Genomic DNA, 21,829 nt, shown 5'->3' with positions numbered 1-21,829 from the left:
GAGACAATGAGACGATGCGGTGAAAAACGGGACATAAAAAAGCACCAGCTCCGGTGTCGTACACTCTGATTAACTGCCCAAAGGAAAAACACTGATAATAAGGGGAAAAAAGAATACCTTTTCTTTGTCTCTCATGGATCCCTTGCCGAGGATGGACATCTTGGTCAGCGTGTCCTCTTGCAGTCTCTTTAATGAGTTCCCTCGAGGGCCCAGGAGTTTACCCACAAAATTAAACTAATAAAGAAAAGAAAAAAACAGAGTTTTACTTGCACTTCACAGCACTGTCTTCTAATTACTATTCCTTACTATATCAGTTATGCAGAATTACATGCTAAATATTCCCTCTGCAAAAGTAGTTAAACATTTATCAAACCCACACACTGGTATATTGAACATGGTATTTTTATTGCCCATATCAACCAATTAAACGGCACTGCTTTCCTTTCCATTACCCATGATCCTCTTTTTTACTTGTTGTTCTGCTTTAATGAGCAAATATTTATCTAAAACAATGTACTTGCTTTTTTGTTCAAAATTTAAATGAATAAGTAAAAGAGACATCACATACACTTTTTTTAATATAATGGAGGACTCTTTTCATTGATTTTTTATTTTATTTTTATAATTAGCTAGTTAAAAATGTAATGCACTAATAATACATTCAATATATTTTTAATAAAAAAATACATTTTTAATAAAATATATATACAATATTCAGTCAAAACACACACACTTTGATTTATTTATAATTCTTTTTATAATAATTTTATTAAAGCTATTAAATGATTAAATGATAAAAGCCACCATATTGTTTGTTTTATTTCCATATAACTGAATATAATCTAATCAGCGAGGTCCCAAACAAATGAAGGTGGAACTTCAATAGTAGAAAAATATTATGCAATATGTACAAGTTAGGGGGCAACAGTATTCATTTTTTATTACATTTCTTCTTTATAATTAATAGTGTCAAATTGTTTTGTGCTTGCAAGGGGACAAAACCACAAAGTTTCTCATGACAGAACTGCATCTGTGAAAGACGCTTTACTGAATCGCAAGAGACTCGAGATCTAAAACACACAGTTTTGTGTCCCATTCAGATGGAAACAGGTGGCAAGGATCAAAGAAACATGAGAGAGAAGAAAGAGAAAGAAAGGAAAAAGAAACGTCCCAGAGATACCAAAGAATGACAAAAGAAAGAGGAAGCGTATAGGCCGAGGAAGTGAGACGGTTTCTCGACTGTTGTTGTTAAACCGCTTCACCTGCGCCTGCTGTCCAGGCTTGTTAGCGATCTCACCGCTGAACCCGGAGCGGAAGATCAAACCCTGCCACCCATGAAGACCTCAGAGAATGTCTGGTGACATTCACAGCAACACAAAGGCTTGACTGAATCTGATGGTAAAATTCGAATCCCAGAATTAGCAGAAAGAGCGGAGCGGCAGTACTAAAAGCATGCACTTCACTGGTGATGGGAAAGTACACACTTTTGAGTGTTAAAATGAGTGTTAAAATTAAATTGCATTGTTTCATGAACTATTAGCTTAAAAAACAACTTCTGCGGAAGGATAGATCAAAGACTTTATATATAGAAAGACGGTGTACTCATATTATTATGATTTGGAGAAAGTGCAACGCGCAATATGGCAGAATAAGTCCCGCCTTTTAAATAAGAGCCAATCGCCGATTAGCAAAGTCATCGCGTCACTGCAGCGGCCATTAGAAGCCGGTATAGAAACAGTCAGATGCTTGCTTCCTATAGTGACGTGCACTTAGGATTGCGTATGCGCATTAGCTTGATCCAGCCTGAAAAATACCGTTTTTGTCATGATTCGAGGGTTTAGAAACAAAATTTATGAGACAGTTGTTGTCAGATTTCATTGGTGATTTCAAATATGAAATTTAATCGAAAGATTGGTGAACAGCTTTGGAGAATTTGATGTTTCCCCATTCAAAGAGATAGGAGCTGTACTTGCATGACCGAGAGGCGTTTCAAAGATGGCCGCCGAGTGAAATGACTTGTCTTAAAGGGACTTTGAATGGATGCATACTTTGAAATTCCAACAGTAAAACTTTACTATCTGATCATCTCTGGCATACTACTTTCAACCCAGAAGAAACTTTTACTGCTCAGAGTTTGCTCTTTCATTAAAAAGAATAGTTCACCCAAAAATGAAAATTCTGTCATCGTTTACTCACCCTCAAATTATTTCAAATCTGTATGAATTTCTTTCTTCTGCTGAACACAAAAGATGATATTTTGAAGATTGTTGGTAACCAAACAGTCGATGAGTCCCTTTGACTTCCATAGTATTTTTTTTTATATAAAAATACTCTTCAAAACTCTTTATATTCTTTAAAACATCATCTTTTGATCAAAACATCAACAACTATCCCTTTAAGTATCCAAATTTTTAAGAGATAAAAATAGACACAAATGAGACAATTGTTGACATACTGTACCGTACAGAACTATACAATAAATGTATAAAGAAGCTCAGATCATTTGCATTCAGAAGAATTTAACCCTTATGCTGTGTTGAAAACCTTGTAACAGTCAAAAATGACTGGCCTAAAAAAATAGCTTATAAATCTCTTGTTATGCTATATTATCACCAAATATTGCATTCAAGCTTTTTGTCAACTTGATTTCTTTCAATTGGGACAGGTTTTTGTATTTATTTTTGAAAATTGATCGTAATTTTGGGAAGTAGTTATACCAAGTCAGTAAGTTTTAGTCCAATGTGAAGACAATAATTAACATTTTCAGGAAAAAGAAAATCCTCTCCAGGTCAAAATGACCCGAACACAACCTAAGGGTTAATGAGAAATGTTTGAATTCATCTCTATCCTCTAAATTTAGAGTTTGGTATCTAAGCACATAAGACACAACTGAGATCTTTTCTGAAACTCTAAAGGAGAAACTTTCCATTAAATTTCCATTCTCTATACATTGCTCTCTGGAAGAAACGATCGAGATGTTAAAAAGATCTCATTTGTGATTTTTCAGTCCAATGGGAACACACTTTGATTTGAGACACACTAATCCTCATACTTTGGGACACAATAATCTCACATACTTTGTAGCTCTGATAGTATGCAAATTAGCATGAAGCTGATGACTATGATGTCACTGGGGACACTGTAAAGAGGTCATGACCTTTAATTCAAACCACTACTGAATCTACGATGCTAGCAAGATCTTTTGCATATGCCATATATCCATGTACTTCATAAGAAACATTGAACTATATTTGTAACCTACATCACACATCTGCTTTATGCTCCCATTAAGTGTCAGTAAGTGTCCCTGCGGTGTGGGATTTTTTAGAGCGCGGTTTGTTCTGCTGCTGATAGCTGTTTGTGTAGATGTTTTCATTAGATTCCTGTTATTTACTGAGGGTTTTGTTTGGCTGCTCTTTAATGGTGTAATCTGATGATATTAAGGCTTGTAAATGACAGCGTGGGCCTTAATCTGGACATTAAACACAACACCGAGCTGTGTGAGGATTTACGGAAAGCTTTAAAGCTTTTAAAGGCACCCCAACACACACACATACACAAACACAAACACACAGACACACACACGCTGGCCTCTCCTCAAAACGCACAAATACAGAAATGCTCAAATCGATATGCTGTGTGACAACACATCTTATGAAAAGACAATAAATGCATAACCATTGTCAATTTAACACGGGTTTGACAAAGAGAGAGAGAGAGAGAGAGAGAGAGAGAGAGAGAGAGAGAGAGAGAGAGAGAGAGAGAGAGAGAGAGAGTTTTCAAATTCGACAATCTGAGAATGTGTACTACATTTTTACATGAGTGAGTGTGAATGGTGTTTGCCCATGCAAAAATCACTGGCATGTTGCTAGGGTGTTGTGGATGGTTGCCATGACTTTGCTATGTGGTTGCTAGGGTGTGCAAGTTCCCAAGTCTCTCAATGCAAGTCTACAGGATTTATCATCCACCAAGTAAATAGCAATAGTGTCCTTTTTTGTCATTATTGTAGCACAAATGGTGCGGGATGATTTACATACCAATGTATAATACTTACAAATAGGGATGTCAATTTACATAAATTTCCCATAATCTTTTGTTGTTTAAATTAATGATCAATTATTTGATTAATCGTTAACCTCTTAAAGGGTTAGTTCACCCCAAAATGAAAAATCTGTCATTAATTACTCACCATCATGTTCCACACCTGTAAGACCTTTGTTCATCTTCGGAATACAAATTAAGATATTTTTGATAAACTCCGATGGCTCAGTGAGGCCTCCATTGACAGCAAGATAATTACCACTTTCAGATGCCCAGAAAGCTACTAAAGACGTATTTAAAACAGTTCATGTGACTAAAGTGGTTCAACCTTAATATTATGAAGCGACGAGAATACTTTTTGTGTGCCAAAAAAACGAAATAACAACTTTATTCAACAATATCTAGTGATGGGCAATTTCAAAACACTGCTTCATGAAGCTTCGAAGCTTTACGAATCTTTTGTTTCGAATCAGTGGTTCGGAGCGTGTATCAAACTGCCAAAGTCACGTGATTTCAGTAAACGAGGCTTTGTTACGTCATAAGTGTTTCGAAATTTCAATAGTTGACCACTGGGGGGCGTGACTTTGGCAGTTTGATACACGCTCCGAACCACTGATTCGTAAAGCTTCAATGCTTCACTTCGCATTTCTGGAAGTCCGTTTCAGTCTGACGGCTCTGATTCTGATTTCGCCTAGTTTATGTGACTTTCTCACATCACGTAAAACGTAAATGTCAAATGTTGTTGTAGGAAACATGCTGAAAGTCACTGCAGAAACAAGGTTGTGTTGTTGCAATGTGCCGGACAAGCAGAAAGTGACAATATAGCGGTGACAAGTATAAAGCCACTCATACCAGCCTCCGTTTCTGCCCCATAAGACATAGTACTCCAGCACAGCAGCTACACATTGTCATGTGGTAAATAAGACAAGATCTGTATTGCAAACCCCTCTTTGTTAGGGTTGTTGTTGTTGTTTTTGGCATACGCCTACCAACGCAACGTCATTGCCATAGAATCCAATGCAGATACAGTATTCTGGAAAATGAAAGAATGCCATGGACATACAAATCGGATCTGAACAGTTGCGATACATAATGTGGATGTCAATAATTTTTTAACATGTAGAGTTGTTGTTTATTCTATGTACTTATAGCATTTACACAAGTAAGTAGTTCTTATGTTCAGTAAAATCACTTGTTTGGGGGGTTTTTTTGGACCCTTGGTTAATTATGTTTTGAAATAAACGGCTAGTCTACTTAATCCATCAGGCTTGAAGACATTAATACACTTAGAATACATAACTACGGCGTGCTCAATTCATTTTTCCTTGTGTGTCTGCTGCACGTGTTTTGACCATGAGTGAAAAATGATGACCTTGCTTAATTGACCATCGATTAATTATCGATTAAATTCTTGTAGACAAATAATCGATCGTCGATTAATCTTAAGCATCCCTATTTACAAATGAAAAGCACTAAGTATAAGCAGTAATAAAAGTGATGCTTGGCTTAGCAAGTTTTATTAGTTTTCATCTGCATAGCTTCTTGAAAATATTACCATTCCATGACAAAAAACTAGGGGAGGATCATAACCGTTATCTGATATAAATGCACAAAATGTGTGCAGCTTTAGGAAAATGTGTGTAGGCTTATAGGAAAGGCGCTGGCAAAATGGGGTAATAGCTCACAGGCAAAATTTTGATATCCCACCATGACATTCATTATGAATTTATTTTAATTGCAGATTACATCAGGTAATGAGGCCAATTTACCGATCGTTCAGCTGATAGTGTCCTGACGCAGATGCTAAATTACATACAGTATTCACTCCATTTTTTCTCAAATGCTTTCAAAAAGATCTATGTGTCACTTATTAAGCCTGGTTTACTTTTTATGGATATATCTGTCTTGTTAATAAAGCTCAGTTTGTTTGGAAAACATAATGACGCAACTGAGAAGAAAGCGGCATTCTCTGTTTCAGATGAAACAGACGGCACACTTTGGGTCTAACTAAACAGCCTTCACAACAAGACTGACCTCACAGACAGCTGCCAGAGACAGGCACAGTGACTGCAGAGAATGCGCACACACGTTTACTGTTTGGTTACTGGGTGAGAAAGACATGAAAATGCAAAAAAAGTTTTGATAACACTTTAATTTAAAGGAATAATTAACCTAATTAGTGCCCTAATAGTGTGTTTATTTACTCACCCTCATGTCATTCTGAACCCGTATGCTGTTATTTAATCCAGAGAATAAAAAAAGGATTTCTGAAGAAAATGTAGTCTTTTTTATACATGACAGTGTCAAAAAAAAAACAACAAAAAAAACATATGACTATTTTCTAAGTCTACTGAAGTAATAGATTTATGTGAAAAATAAATAAATATTTAGCTAGTATTTCACTTAAAATCTTCCCCTCTTCTGCAGCTCTCAAAACTGGCACATCTCGTTCTGAATCTGAACTGGACTCAAATGAGACATTACAGCTTTAGAGGGGAAGATTGTCAATACATAACCTGTTGTTCACAAAAATAGCTATGGATGATTTGGAATTTAAAATTATGGGGTTAGTAAGATTTGTTTGTTTGTTTGTTTGTTTGAAATAAATTAATACTACTACGGAAGCTTGTTTCCACCACGGAATAAAACCATTTAAAAGATAATTGCGACTTTTTATCTCATTTATAGTTTATTGTCAGAATTGCGAGATATAAACTCATAATTCTGACTTTTTTTTCTCACAAATACGAGTTCACATCTAACAATTCTAACTTTTTCTCAGAATTGCGAGATATAAACTCGCAATTGCATGTTATAAAGTCAGAATTGCGAGATGACCTTATAACTCACAATTGCACAATTATCACACAATTCTGATGAAAAAAATATAAAAATTGTGAGATAAAAAGTTGCAATTACCTTTTTTATTTTTTTATTAAGTGGTGGAAACAAGCTTCCATATAATACTCTTAAATTAGTAAAATAAATAAATAACATTAAAGACATTTATAATGTTGAGCATCAAATCAGCAAATTATAATTTTCTCTAGGATCATGTGACACTAAAGTTAATTTCGTTAACAAAACATATGATGAATAATGTTCGTTGACTATCAAAATCAAAAATTTTGACAAGCATCCTGACCAGACCTACGTTGTAGCTCAGCCAATAGCGTGAGCTTGGGGCGGGACAATCTGTTTGACTCACCAATGGCAGAAGGTTTGGGAAAACTATAGAGTGGGGCAGGTATGACGTCACTTTGTAGGCCAATCGGCAGTTAGCATCACGCTGGTTCCCTCGACAAAAACCCAATAGGATTTTTCCATAGGCTTTTGGATTATCGCAAAAAAAAAAAACAAGCTCTGCGATCAACAAAAGTTTATGATACTTACACGTTTTGTCCATCAAGATAATTTTAACAGATGAACACAACTTTTATGAACTTTGAAGCCTAAATGCAGTTGCCAGAAGTAAAAAGCTAAAGGTAGGCTACAAACGAACTACACCACGGTCCCACAATTTCAACGACCTTAGCTTCCGACAACACTTTCAGTTTTTATATAAAAACATTTTCCTATGAAGTTTGAGTTAGAATAGTTTGTAAGAGGGCAGTTATAAGAATAATGAGGCAGTAAAAGCGGACTGAGTTTACCTGTTTGACAGGATGATGTTTAATGTCCCCAACTGCCTCTTTAGTCCCATTTAGCCACTTGTTAGCAACCGCCTTTTTCAAGACACGTAACAGCTTAAAAAAATCACGAGTGGGGTAATACTGATGTATTTTATGTCGTAGAATAAAACGTGAAAGTGTCTTGAGCTTTTGTTCACCACAGACCTTATTTCAGCCAAAATCCCATTAAAAAAACCCATTGACTTTGAACTGGAAGTGCTAAAATGCTAACTCGTTTCAGCGTTTTGGCCTACACAGTGATGTCATACCTGCATCACTCTATAACAAATCCATGACTGGTGGCACAGAAAAGACATACTTCACCCTTAACAAACACTTAAAATGCATATTTCTTGCTTTCTAATACAATTTGTTCTTTAATCTCAAAAACCAGCTACCATGACCTCACAACATGAAATTAGCCAAGAAAGTGTTCCTGTCTTGTAAACATGTGCAACATAAATGAGGCTAAAGGTGACGTCTGGAGGAAAACTGTTCCAATCAGATTCATCACACTCACCCTTCAAGCGTTCTCTCTTTCTCTACATCCACCTGTCAGACTGGACAAATTGAATTTGTCTTCCTCCAGTAGCTCTCTGAAGCTCTAAACAGCGCATTAGTGTCTACAGTCATCAGAGCTGTCAAAGGCAATCTGTTTAGTGTGACGCGGGCGACGCGAATAGCCGCGCCGTATGACATTACACTGGCACTCTCGCTCCGTCGCTGATAATTGCTTTATTTGAAGTGGCCGATCATTACTGCTCTAACTCTGAGGGCTCACGTACCCTGACATTCCTTTTAGCTCTGAGATGAAGTTTCATTTACAGGACCTGACATCCGGATCTTTTTTCTTTCCAACAGTCATCCTATAACGCATCGCTATGACAGACCTGAAGTCGACAATAACCACTCAACATTGAAAGGCAGTGCTCAGGTTTGAGTTGTGTTGGCCAATTTTGTGCTCACTTGAACAAACTTAATTTCATGTACTTTGGTATTTATATGGTACTCCAAGACAATTCCAAGAATACCATGATTTTACCACGGCAAACGTACTGAACGATTACACTTACAAAAACTATGGTACAACCATGTTTTTTGGACATGGTACTATGCTATTTTGGGATGGTACCATGGTATTTTGGAACTGAAAACCATGGTAGTACAGTACAAATGGTACAATGGTACTAAATGACACTTACAATACATATGGTACTTCCATGGTATTTGGGACATGTACTATGGTACTGTAGTAGCATATAAAAACCATGGTACAAGAATTTCAGTACCACAGTGTACTTAAAAGTACTACAGTATTAACATATGATACCATGGTATTATGTTAGCATCACAGTACGTTTTGTAAAGCTAATCATATTCATATACATGGTATTAATATGGTCCTCCCAAGTACTTCCAGGAATACCATGATTTAACCATGGCAAATGTACTGAATGATTACACTTACAAAAAGTATGGTACAACCAAGATTTTTTAATATGGTACCATGGTATTTTGGACATATACCATGGTAGTAGCATAAAAAACATGGTAAATGAAGTACCACGGTATTGGCATCTGATACCATGATATTATGTTACCACCATACTTTTTATAATGTTAATCATATTCAAAGATCATGGTCTTTATATGGTACTCTAATGTACTTTAAAGAATACCATGGTTTTACTTGTGTAAAAACAATACCATGGGTAATTGAATTGAATTATTATACTTACAAAATGTATGTTACTACTGTATTTTGGACATCTACCATGGTGGCACTCTACAAAACTATGGTACATAGTATATAAAGCACCACAGTTTTACCATCTGATAAAATGTTACTACCATAGTACTTTTTTAAGGTTAATCATATTCAAATACCATGGTATTTATATGGCACCATAAGGAACTTTAAAGAATAACATGGTTTTTACCATGGTACATGTCTAAAAACCATTTGGTAATACTATGGTACTTTTGGGTAAATATGATGAATTATTACGCTTACAAAGAGTATGGTACTACCATTGTTTTTCAGACATGGTACCATAGTATTTTGGACATGTACCATGGTATTACCATCATATAACATGGTGTTATGCTACTTTTTTCGTAATGGTTAACATCTTATTCACATACCATGGTATTTATAAGGTACTCTAAGGTATTTGAATACCATGATTACCACGGTGCATGTAAAACCTTTTTGTTAACATGAGTGCAAACATAATTATGCTAATGCTACTTTACCCCCTATTACTAGATGAAGTGTTAAATGGGATCAGGAAATGTTGAATTCTGGACTCAAACCAGCCTCAACCATGTGAGCATCACAGCTCCAACGCTCTGATATTTTGTGTATTGTTTCTAAAGATTGTAACCTTCCCAAGGGTCACTAGAAGTAAAGATACCAAATAACTCATGATCTAAAGCAGCAAACCGCTTCTGTGCCCATGATGGACAGTGGGAAGAGTTTGTTCGAGTTTGGCAGGCACTCTACCATAGTCTGTGATTAAAGCAATCAGCTGATCATCCAATGAAAGCGAGAGACTCCGGAACAGAAGACAATTATATTCACAACACTGCAGCGTGGAAACGCATCATACAACTAGATCATTCGACTCACTGCACTGTGACAAATTTCATACTGAATAGATAATAATGTCATTATAAGGTCCAGCTATAATAGAACCACAGAGCCAACATGCTCCATGATCCACAAACATCTCTGGGCGACTGGGGGCTCCTGTGGGTGGTGGTGTCACCAGTAAAGCTGGAATTGTGTTTAATAACACAAGCTGACATTTGTGTTTGATTAACATTTAGACAGTGTAGAGGTCTGGATGGGGACTCAATTGAAGCACAATGCTACGGTAAACAAAACCCTGTGACCTGACAAAACCCATGAGACCAAACCCAACCAGAAGTCTAAATTAAATTAAATTAAATTAAAATTGTAAAATAAAATAAAAAGCAAGTATCATTATTAGGGCTGGGTATCGTTCAAAAATTTTTGATATCGATACTGATTCCTGAACGATACATTTTTCGATACAAATTTTATAATTGGATCATAAACATTATATATATATGCTTTTTCAGGAGACAACCGTTTGAAAATGTCCGCTCTGAGGGTGTGGTTGATGCTTGCACACAGTGGCAGTATCAGGAGGACGCTGATACCCTTTTTCCACCAGAATTGTTCTTGTTCTGGAGCCAGAGCCTGTGCTCATACAGGCGAACTAGAGGCCGTCACGAACCGGTCGCGTGTTTCCATAGACTTGAGGAACGAACGCTGATGTAACGCTGCTGTGTGTTGTACCTGTCCATAACTAGTCTAAAAAACATTGCGCGTCCCGCTGTTTGTGCAGGCAGTGCGGCACTTCTGTTTTGCTGTATCTGGAGTGACTGTAGTGAACTGGCTGCTTGCATAAACAGCCGGTGTACACTCACCCATCCTTTTCGGAGATAAACTGAAAGTGAAACCGTTGATTCACTCGCTCTCTCGCACTCAGGGTCTCTCTCGCGCACATAGTTATATATATTTAGATATAAATAACAATGTAATGCAACGTTATTACATTGCTCAACGAGACAGCGACAGCATTTCTCCGCCCACTCTCCCCTGCTCCGTTTGGAGGTATCGAAATTTGGTACCGAATGACAAGACACTTCTCGATACTCGATAGTATCAAGGCAATTCGGTCGGTACCTAAAAAGTATTGAGTTCGATACCCAGCCCTAATCATTATTGGCTTATGGTTAGTGATTTGAACACTTGAAGGTGAATTGACACTTGAAGGTCCGTTTTGACTTGGACCAGTTAGACCACCTAGCAACACCCTTGCAACCACACAGTATGTTTTGATCAGATTTTCTTAAAAACAAACAGTAAGTCCGACTCAGACATAAAGCAGCCTGTTGCTGCATGCATGAGCAAAATAAGGGTTATATAAAATAAAATATACAATATGAATTTATTTTTATTTATTAATTTATTTCTTCCATCAATTACAAATCCAGTCCTGATTGAAACTTCAGGTTCTTTTGGGCTCAGGTTAGGTACCAGACCTTTAGTGTGGGTAAAAATGAGAGTAGTGTGTGTGTGTGTGTGTGTGTGTGTGTGAGAGAGAGAGAGAGAGAGATGTTACCCTTCACAGCACACTCCCTCTGGGAACCCAGAGCCCATTTACAAACCCTCTTCAAAAAATAGCTCACACACACATATTATCACTCTCTGAATATGTGCACACACATAGCTGCTCGAATATCATGTATATGTGCACAAATGTATGTAGCTGCCATCTGCTTTCATGTTAGAATTTTGATGAATTTTTCATCTGTCCAGGGTCCATTTGTTATGAAAAGAGGCTGTCACTGTCACTTGTTGTAGGTTTTTGATTGCTTGCAACCATTCAAATCATTCTAATATACTGATCTGGTGCTTTTATTCAGCAAGGATGCATTAAGATGATCAAAAGCGACAGTAAATACATTTATAGTGTTACAAAAGATTTCTATTTCAAGTAAATGTTGTTCTTTTGAACTGTATATTCATCAAAAGTAATCATTGATAATGATAAGAAATGTTTCTTGAGCAGCAAATCAGCATATAGGATGATTTCTGAAGGATCATGTGACACTGAAGACTGGAGTAATGATGCTGAAAATTCAGCTTTGACATCACAGGAATAAATTACATTTTTAAATATATTAAAAAATAGAAAACTGCTCTTTGAAATTGTAATAATATTTCACATTATTGCTGTTTTACTGTATTTTTGATCAAATACATGAGCTTTGGTAAGCATATGAGACATAACTAATACAAAGAAAAGTGAAACATGTCCTGTTCATTTCCTCCTCTCTTTCTTCACTAAAACTCCTCCTCAAACATTCACATAAACACTCTGTTCTAATTATCATCTGTCTAAAACCCTTTCACTGCCCTAAAAGAGAGAGTCAGACATCTACACCTGCTGCTTCAATTTCTCTCTTTCTCTCTATTCTCCTGCTGTGTGTCGCTCTTTCACCCTCTCAAGATGGAACAGTGTGAATTAAAAACCAGGCAAACAAAGAAGCCCATTAAATTATGTTTGGAGAACTACGAAAGCACAAACTAAATGAGGTACAGAAAGGATTGGTCCTCGTGTGCGAGTCTTTTGGGAATACAGCGGGAATATATGCACACGTCACATGAACACACACACACACACACACACTCAGTGGTATGATAATGTGATAGTCTGCCGTCAAGGTCACGATCACCTCTATGTCTGTGAAGAAGGAAAAAAAATCATCAAATAACACACTCAACAGCAACAATATGGAAATTAGGACCATTTGCTGGAATCGCCCCATGCATGCTTCAATATCAAACTCACGTTCATATTAACATGTAGCCTCGCTGTGAAGTGCTTTTCATTCTTAGAAATGACTGTGGCCTGTATATCAAGTGAAGTGCTGCTGTGATAACATGTTAAACAAACGAAAGGTTATCAGCCGTGAAAAAGGCATGCCGATGTCAAGGATTTCTATACATCTAATAATTCTACACTATAACACTGCATATCATAACTTTATTTTATAAAGTGCCTTTAAAAGTAGCTTTCTCAAAGTGCTGTACAGAAAAACATCAACAATAACCACAAATAAAATATAACATCCATAATACACACCAAAGTCAATTCCAATTTAAAGCCTTCCTGAAATAAAAAGTTTTAAGACAGGATTTAAAAATGTCCAGGGATTTAGCTTCCCTAAGGTTAGCTGGAAGAGAATTTCACAATTTTGGGGCATGAAAAGCAAGAGCCCTGTCACCCACAGAGCGAAGCCATGTTTAGAGACAGCCAAGAGACCACTCTGAGAAGAACGCAAATTACGCCTTGGCATATAAGGAATAAAAAGGTCCGCTAAATACTGTGGATCTAAATCGTGCAGTGCTTTATAGGTTAACATGAGGATTTTTAAAATTGACTTGGTACCTGACCAGGAGCCAGTGCAGAGATTCCAAAATAGGAGTTATGTGATCACCTACCCTAGCCTCATTTATTATATGCAGAAGCATGAATATGCAAATTAGTCCCCGCCTCCACTCATTCACACCAGGTCAGACTATTATATTTGGAAGAACGTCAGTAACCAAACAGATCTCGCTCCCCATTGACTAGCATTGTACTTATTTTTCCTACTACGTAGTAAATGGGGGGCGAAATCTGTTTGGTTACTGACATTCTTCCAAATATCTTTCTTTGTGTTCAGCAGAATAAAAAACTCATATAGGTTTGGAACTACTTGAATATGAGTAAATGATGACAGAATTTTAATTTTTGGGTGAACTATCCCTTTAAATATTGCTGAATTTCACACTTAATATTTTTGTAGTGCTGGCTAAATCATTGATTTATCATAAGTTTTTATAAATATCCATTGGTGATTTGCTAAAAATTTAAATGATTTTCTGTATCTGCATAGCACTAGTGCCATTGGGTTATCTATTGATGGTTCTGTTTTAGAGTTGAAGAATCTTGGGAGTCATTTTTGACTCATGTTTGATGTTCGAACCCCAGAGTGTTGTTAAGACATCCTTCTTTCATCTCAGAAATATTGCATGTTTACATCCAGTTTTGTTCTTTACTACCGCTGAAAGATTAATTAACTCCATGTCTTAATGCGCTACTAGTCTGTGTTTCGAAATAGACTCTCAATAAATTACAATTAGTGCTGTCAAATCGATTAATCGCAGTTAATCACATCTAACATAAAAGTTATATATATATATATATATATATATATATACACAGTTCTTTCTGGTTTTCAAATCTGATTGGCTGAGAGGTCTTTCCAGCCAAGCAATATTCTACCAGTATTGCCACAGGAACCATTTCACCGTTTGAATCACTCTGCTTTCAGCATTCTCACAGCGAGTGTCATGGCGGACGAGCAAACCCACCATATTTTTTTAGAACGGATTGTAGTTTTAAGAATTTTTCTGGCAAGAATATAGTTGGTTAGACCTCATATATGTGATTTATATGTAAACATAGCGCCTATTTTAAAATTTGTTTAGACGCTTTCGGAGATGCAAGCTCCAGGCCGTTCAGAGCTCAAGTACCCGCAGAGAACAGCTTCATCTCGGCCAGTCCTTCGGGAATTTGCCGTTGGCTCTTATGTATGTAGTGTTTAAACATGAGGTATATTTCATTTTGGGTAAATCAGGGGAATCTTTGGTCTTATTACTTGTTCCAGAGCTAATAGATTTGGATTAAGGACTATATTATGTTTCATAACTTTATAATTACATTGAAACTAAATCCTGTACTAACTAGAGCGCTGCTTTTGTACGTTGGACTGAACTGTTTATTTCCTATTTTACTTCTTATACCGTTATAATGGCTATTGTTGTTCTATTAAATATTATTGTTCAATAAATAATATTTTATATAAATAACGGCATATTTTTTGGTACTGAGAAAGAGTCTGTTAGTGATTTTGATTTCAGTGAAAGTTACATTAATAAGCCATTAGATGGTGGCAAAGACTGTCTTAATGAGTGAGTCAGTAAGTTGCAAAGGCCTTTATATTGAAATGGACTGAAACATTGAAACAAGGATGTTGTATTTACTTTAAATATCTTACGAAACACAACTGACAATTGCATTGACTAGCGCTGTCATGGGAATGTCTTAAATGTTAAAAGGACAAAGACAAAAAAAAGGATATCGCTTTCCTCAGCCAACATTCAAACCGATTTTGTGATTATGAATATAAGATTCACCTGAAGAATATCAGCTAGATGCAAGTAATACAGGCGATCTCTCTCTCTCATAATACTCTACATATTACAATGAGCTTCAATGAAGCGACTCAATGTTCCTTCGTTACTAGTTCTGAAGTGACGTTTTAGAATTACTAACAAAGGTTTGGGCTCAACTGTTAAACTGTCAACTTGAGATTTGAATCAGTGGCAGAACGAAGTAGTTTCTCACAAAAGAGAGTTTTTAAAGACAATTTGTTGTTGTTATTTATTTACACACTTGTGCCGTCGAACTGTGGTATAAACGCAATATCACACGAGTAACAGTTTTATACATTATATATATGTCTGTGTGTGTATACACAAACTTTTAAAAATTAGTGTAAGTGACTTGTTGGGTGTAACCTATATGATACTACACACTGAAAAAACTTTTTGTCGTACTCACTTTGGGAAACTGTTTTACAGGGATCAAAACCTTCTGTCCCAGTTTCATGTTCTTGTTGATGACCACATCAATGAACTTCTCATCCTCTTTGTCTTCGTCTTTTTGAATCTTTTCGATTTCTGTTGAGACAGAAAGATAGGGAAAGTTAGTCAAAACATTATCTAGGTAGAATAAAGGTTATCAGAATGAATCTCAGGTTCAGATAAGCCCAGATGACAGTCCTGCCATTTGCCCGATGTCATTTGTACCAAGCGTATTTTGACTGATCAGTGGACTGTGAAATAGCTTCCATTGGTCACGCTGTAATTCAATTGGATGTGCTTATAATCATATCTGATAGACATTTTTCTGTGATTGGAGGATATTTCTGTCTGTGTGGCAAGTGTCGTCTGATTAGACATTAAAGTGTGTAAATGAGCTCTTCGAGAATGCACAGAAGTCTTTGTTGTTGTGGGACACAGTGGGGTGCTGCGATATTAGTTACATTAATGAGTTCTTGTATGTGTGTGGGTCGTAGTATCACTGTGGGTACTCGTGATATGTTGCATTATTGAGACAGAGTGGGTTTATTGAGGTACTTAGCAAAAAATGATATGGAAAAGGTTGTTTAGAGACGGTGACAAGCAGATAGGAAAATCAAAACGTCCATCAAACATACAACATCAAAGTTCACATGATCTGGACAGTGCAATGTTTAAATTGCTTAATGAACTGCAAGATTTATCTTATGCAAACAAACATCCAGAAACTATTTTTGGAATATACCAGTCCTTCTATAGTTAAAGATTGGCTTATTTATACATTGTTTATGCAACAATGGCTAATTAATAATGAGATAAGTCATCAATAGAATGCAACAGTGCCCATCGAATGTATCATCAGCCTTGGTTCTGGAAGTATTTTTTATTTTTCCCATAGGGAAAGTCTTCATTTAAGATTTATAAGCCATGAATCAAACCAACTGGCTACGGGGTGAATTATGTTACGAACTTTGATTTGAAGCAAAAGTTATTTGACTTAAAGGTAAGTGTTTTAAAGATGAGGAATGGGTGGGTGCTAAAGAGTTCTTTTGCCACAACTCGCTTGTCCTTCTCTAATTAGTGAACATTTCTCTGCAGAATCATGGATAATGTAGTTTTCCCCAGGACAAAAGCCTATACCATAGATTAATAACCTTGTAGTTCACAGTAAGTCTGATTTAAAAGGTTTATAAGTTATTATTCAAGATCAATTTATGTTGAAATTCCTGCAGTTTCAGTAGTTCCCATCTTCCTGACGAAAATTCCTGAAACAGTAAACCTTGGCCATTAACTCTTAATGATATTTAGAGCACTTCAAAACAGTTTAAATATGAAAAGCACTTTTAATGTTCTTTTCTACAATCTGTCATCTTGTGACAGTTATTGTGCTTTAATATTCAACACTCTTTTCCATTATTTGTGCTTTGGTGAGGAGAGTTTATGCAAAATTAAGACATCCTCCAATCCCTCGACTAATCAGGAAAGCATTTCTACTCAAACTGTTACGAAGAGTCATCAAAACTAAAAGCGCAAATATTCCGTTTAGTCCGGTTGGGGCCGGTTACATAAACCGCTAAGACTAGTCTTAAAAGTTAACCATCAATGCTTTTTCTTTTAGACTGTTCATAACTTTTTTAAGTTATTTCCCTAAAAATATAGATTTGCCTAAATGATATTGATATTAATCTATATCTTTTCAAGATTACTCTTTTCATATTTATGAATAAACTTTCATAAATATTCATCAGTGTATATACATGCTAGCATTGCATAGCATTATCCTCTGCAGTTTAGGAGTCTAGGAGACTTTAATGTCAATCAAACAACTGCTGTTACAAGAGGTCTGAAGAAGATGAAGACAGACGACAGAATTATAAAATATAAACATGGTTTATTAAACTAGAAGACAGCAGGCGTAACAGCGTGCGCTAACACAAATAACAACCGACAGTGAACTTAAGTTCAGACTCAAAGAAGATAATTAATCAAACACAGCTGAACTGAACGAACTAATCATATGTAATCATAGAAACTCATGAGAGGCGGGAAACAAAGACAAAGAAACTGAAAGTCCATAAAAAAAAAATAAAAAAAACTGAACATAACTGTGACAACCGCAAAGTTAATAGTTAGCCGTTAAATATGACTTATCTGGGATTTTAACATTTGGAACGACATTTTCTCTAAGTTAGGACAGAGCAACTACTTGATTCTGTTGGAAATTTGACGTCGCCTGTCTCATCTGGATCTGTGTTTCATACTTTTTCATAAAATAACAAATTCATTTATATGTATAGCTATGAACTGGTAAGAGAACAAGTGCTGCCTTCCGCACTCTGTTTTCCCAGGTCCACAGAGACAGAGGATTCAGTGGGCTGTGGTTCATCTCATTGTTTCGTGTCATTATTCCCTTAGTCGAGGGGCACAAAACACACCCGAGAGAATACTTGAAAAATATAAATTTCCTTCCTTAACCAGCAGTCTTTACAGCAGAATCTCCATTCAGAAGATTGTGACCTACCAACAGATCTAAGCTCTGGAACAATAACATAGCTATTTTTATTGGATCATAGACCATAACCTCCATTTTATATTAGTGTATTGGACAATTATTGAACTCAACGAAAAAAAAAAATATTTCTGCAAATTGGTTCTTTCAAAGAGTTTTTACATTTTAACATGTCTATGCAGGCACATTAAAATTACATATATATGTAGTCAGGGCTTGACATTCCTCACCAGCCACTGTGGCTAGTGGTATTCCAAAGTTACTAGCCACTCAGCATTTTCACTGGCCACAATTTTTACATTGATATCATAGGCAAAAAATGCCATATACATGTATATATTTTTAATATTATATATCATTAATATCATAATTTGGGAGCAGGTATATTAGGCTGCTGTCACTTTAAGACCTGACGCACGGATCCAATATACTGTTACACTTGCGTTTTCTTTACGTTCACTTAAAACATAACTGACGTTTATGTGACCGGCATTTTGACATTATTTTGTGTATATTTGACTGTTTATGCACAAAAGCAGCGAAAAAGAACTCAATTTAGTACTGAGAGGCGGCTTTATGTGCGCATACTTTGGTTGTGAGCACAAAATCTTGTAGGTGTTAATGTCAAGCCCTGTATGTACATACTACAGTTCAAAAGTTTGGGGTTAATAAGATTTTTGTTACGTTTTTGAAAGAAGTATCTTATGCTCACCAAGGCTGCATTTGAGCCAAAATACAGTAAAAACAGTAACATTGTGAAATATTATTACAAATTAAAACTGTTTTCCATTTTAATGTTTTAAATTGTAATTTATTCCAGTGATGCGAAGCTGAATTTTCAGCATCATTACTCCAATCTTCAGCGTCACATGATCCTTCGGAAATCATTCTAATATGTTGATTTGCTGCACAAATATCCATGTTGAAAACAGAGCTGCTTAATATTTTTGATAATATTTCACTGCATTTTGCACCTGTTTAAACTAGATTGCGGGTGTTTGTTGACTAAGATTCTGGGGTTTGCGCTGAAATACGAAGTTATGAAGTGGCACAGCTGTTTATTGTTTTGAGAAGACGGGGTCTCTCCTTTTGTCTTTAGCATGTCAGGATAATCTAATTTCTGTCCAAAGCTTCCAGTCATATGAAATGCGTGTAGGGCAGCATAGACTCTGAGCTCAGGTGGGGCAAAATGAATAGTACAAAGAAAAGAAATTTGGGCTTTTCATTTTAAAATTCATAAGCTGGTATGATTTGTGGGATTAGGGCAGACTCCCTCTTAAGACTCCAGCAGAGGAGAGCCAGAAAACGCTCCATTAACTCCTCAAATTTCACTTCCTGCTTACAAAAAAAAGTGGCAGAAAGAGGAGATTGGCAATAACATCTCAAAGAGATTTGGAAAGGCTCAGGAATCCATGAACACTGATTCTAAGCATTGATTTTTCATATACAAATTAACATAATGGTCTTGAAGACAAGAAATGTCTGTTTAATACTCTTCTAAAGGTAGCATGTGTTTTTACAGCTGTAAATTACAAACATTTATATATACACAATATAACACAATATATAGCATGTGGAAATGAATCAGCTGTCCTATTGCTTATTGAAACTAATGTTGCTTTTAAAAAAGGTCTGTGCACAGGCCCAACAACAACCCCAGGTTACTAAGAAAAAAGCTTCAAGAAACAAACACACACACACACACACACACACAAACACAAAAACATCATATGCGTTTAAGAAAAAAAAAAAACAACAAAAGCATTTTTAGAGGTCTAGAAAGCAATACTTCTTATGACAAAAGATGTGTCAAACATCCAAACTAATACTGGTCATACTTGACAGAACAGCTGAAAAATGTTGAACATTACACGCTCAAGTACAAAACATTTCTCCACCCTTCTTTTTTCTCTGCATTTTCTTTGCCATTCATTTACGGTTTTTGTAGTCTTGCCCTGTAGAAAACCAAACAGAGCATGAGCGCTACCAAATGTGAACCTTTGTGATGGCAAACAATGTCAAAATGCATAGAATTTGCTGTCAAACTGCGGCATTCAGCCAGTGTTGCATAAATAAAACTCACAAACAATGTCTTGTGCTTCTTGAAATAGACACCAACCACAGAGAGCTTTAGAATTTAACCAGGCGGAACAAAAAAGGGTGCTTCTTTAAGAGTTATAAGCCATAAGGTGCTTCAACCTTCTCAGGTGAGGAGTTTTCTGGTTTCTAAATAGAGGTGTGGGCTCAAATCCCATTTCTACCAATTGACACAGAGTGGTGGTTAGAGAACTGGGCTTCTAACAAAAAAGCTTTTGGTTTATACCTTGCAAGGGGCAAACTATAGGCTCATACCATTATATTAATTCATTTAGCAGATGTTTTTATCCAAATAGACTTACAAATGAGAAAAGCCGCAGCATAAGTGACTGTTTGTTGCTGTATGAAGGAATGTACAATCAGTGCATTTGGCTGTTACATTGTGTTTCACACTATGAGCATGGCAGGTTTAAGATGGTGTCGAGGTAAAAATACTTCAGCTTTCCTTAAAAAATATGTTAATTTTCCAACATTGCCTTAGCAGTTTATGAAAGGTATATCTGTTATGTTTAAGTCTGTTTGGTTTCATTTAGGGCTGCCAGCTAATAGTCAACTAAATTTTAGTCGACTAGAAGAGTGTGAGCACTTCAGATCTGTCAGTCAGCACGAGTAAGATCGTTTTGTCGTTCAGCATGAGTTTGAAAATCACATTTCATTGGTTCAGACTCATGCCATTGAGAATTCGCTGTGAACATTCACAAAGTTGGAATGCTGCGCTTTAAAACAATACCAAACTTGTGCTGAGGGAAGCACCAGTAGTCGAGAAGAGGAAAACGGCATTTTTCATGGCCAAAGGAAAGGTACTCCTCTCAGAAAATGTACAAATAAAGATACTTTTAGATGTTTAATTGATATTTGGAACATTGGGATCGCTAGACGAGGGCTTAATGAACTCATTTTTGTGAAAACCTCAATTTCGAGCAAAATTGACATTTTTCACTTGTTTTGCCTGTAGCTCGAAATTAGCCCGTGCGCATTCCGACTCATTTTGCCAGCGCGGGTCACATATATCCAAGTGTTCGTGCGGAGTGTGGAAGGCAGCTAAAGTATATCGCACTTTACTGCACGACATGGAGGCGCCGACGCGACCACTTGCATTTTTCAACTTAAAATACCCTGTCATTTTTTGTCATTCCGAACTGTAAAGGGTCTACTTTTATTTGTGTATGCTCACATTAACAACAAAACGTTGTGCTTTTGTAAAATAAAATCTATCTATCTATCAATCTATCTATCTATACTAAAGTCTAATTTAAAAAAAAAAAATCACTATATATTTAT

At 36.2% G+C, this 21,829-nt stretch overlaps 1 protein-coding gene across 2 annotated transcripts in view; it reads right to left on the bottom strand.

Annotated features, from left to right (window-relative positions):
• The window catches only part of khdrbs3 (KH domain containing, RNA binding, signal transduction associated 3), a 145,855-nt gene that overhangs the window by 55,110 nt on the left and 68,916 nt on the right, over positions 1–21,829 (bottom strand). For both annotated transcript variants that reach the window (XM_051872712.1, XM_051872711.1), the window contains exons 2-3: positions 15,923–16,041; positions 118–234 (exon numbers count right to left, since the gene is read on the bottom strand). In XM_051872712.1, coding sequence (XP_051728672.1) covers positions 118–234; positions 15,923–16,041 — 236 coding nt within the window. The remainder of the gene's footprint in view (positions 1–117; positions 235–15,922; positions 16,042–21,829) is intronic.

Source organism: Ctenopharyngodon idella, chromosome 19 (genome assembly GCF_019924925.1).
Source record: "Ctenopharyngodon idella isolate HZGC_01 chromosome 19, HZGC01, whole genome shotgun sequence".
In the NCBI taxonomy this organism is placed as follows: Eukaryota; Metazoa; Chordata; class Actinopteri; order Cypriniformes; family Xenocyprididae; genus Ctenopharyngodon; species Ctenopharyngodon idella.
The sequence above is the reverse complement of the archived record's forward strand: the minus strand, read 5'-3'. Positions and strand labels throughout refer to the sequence as shown.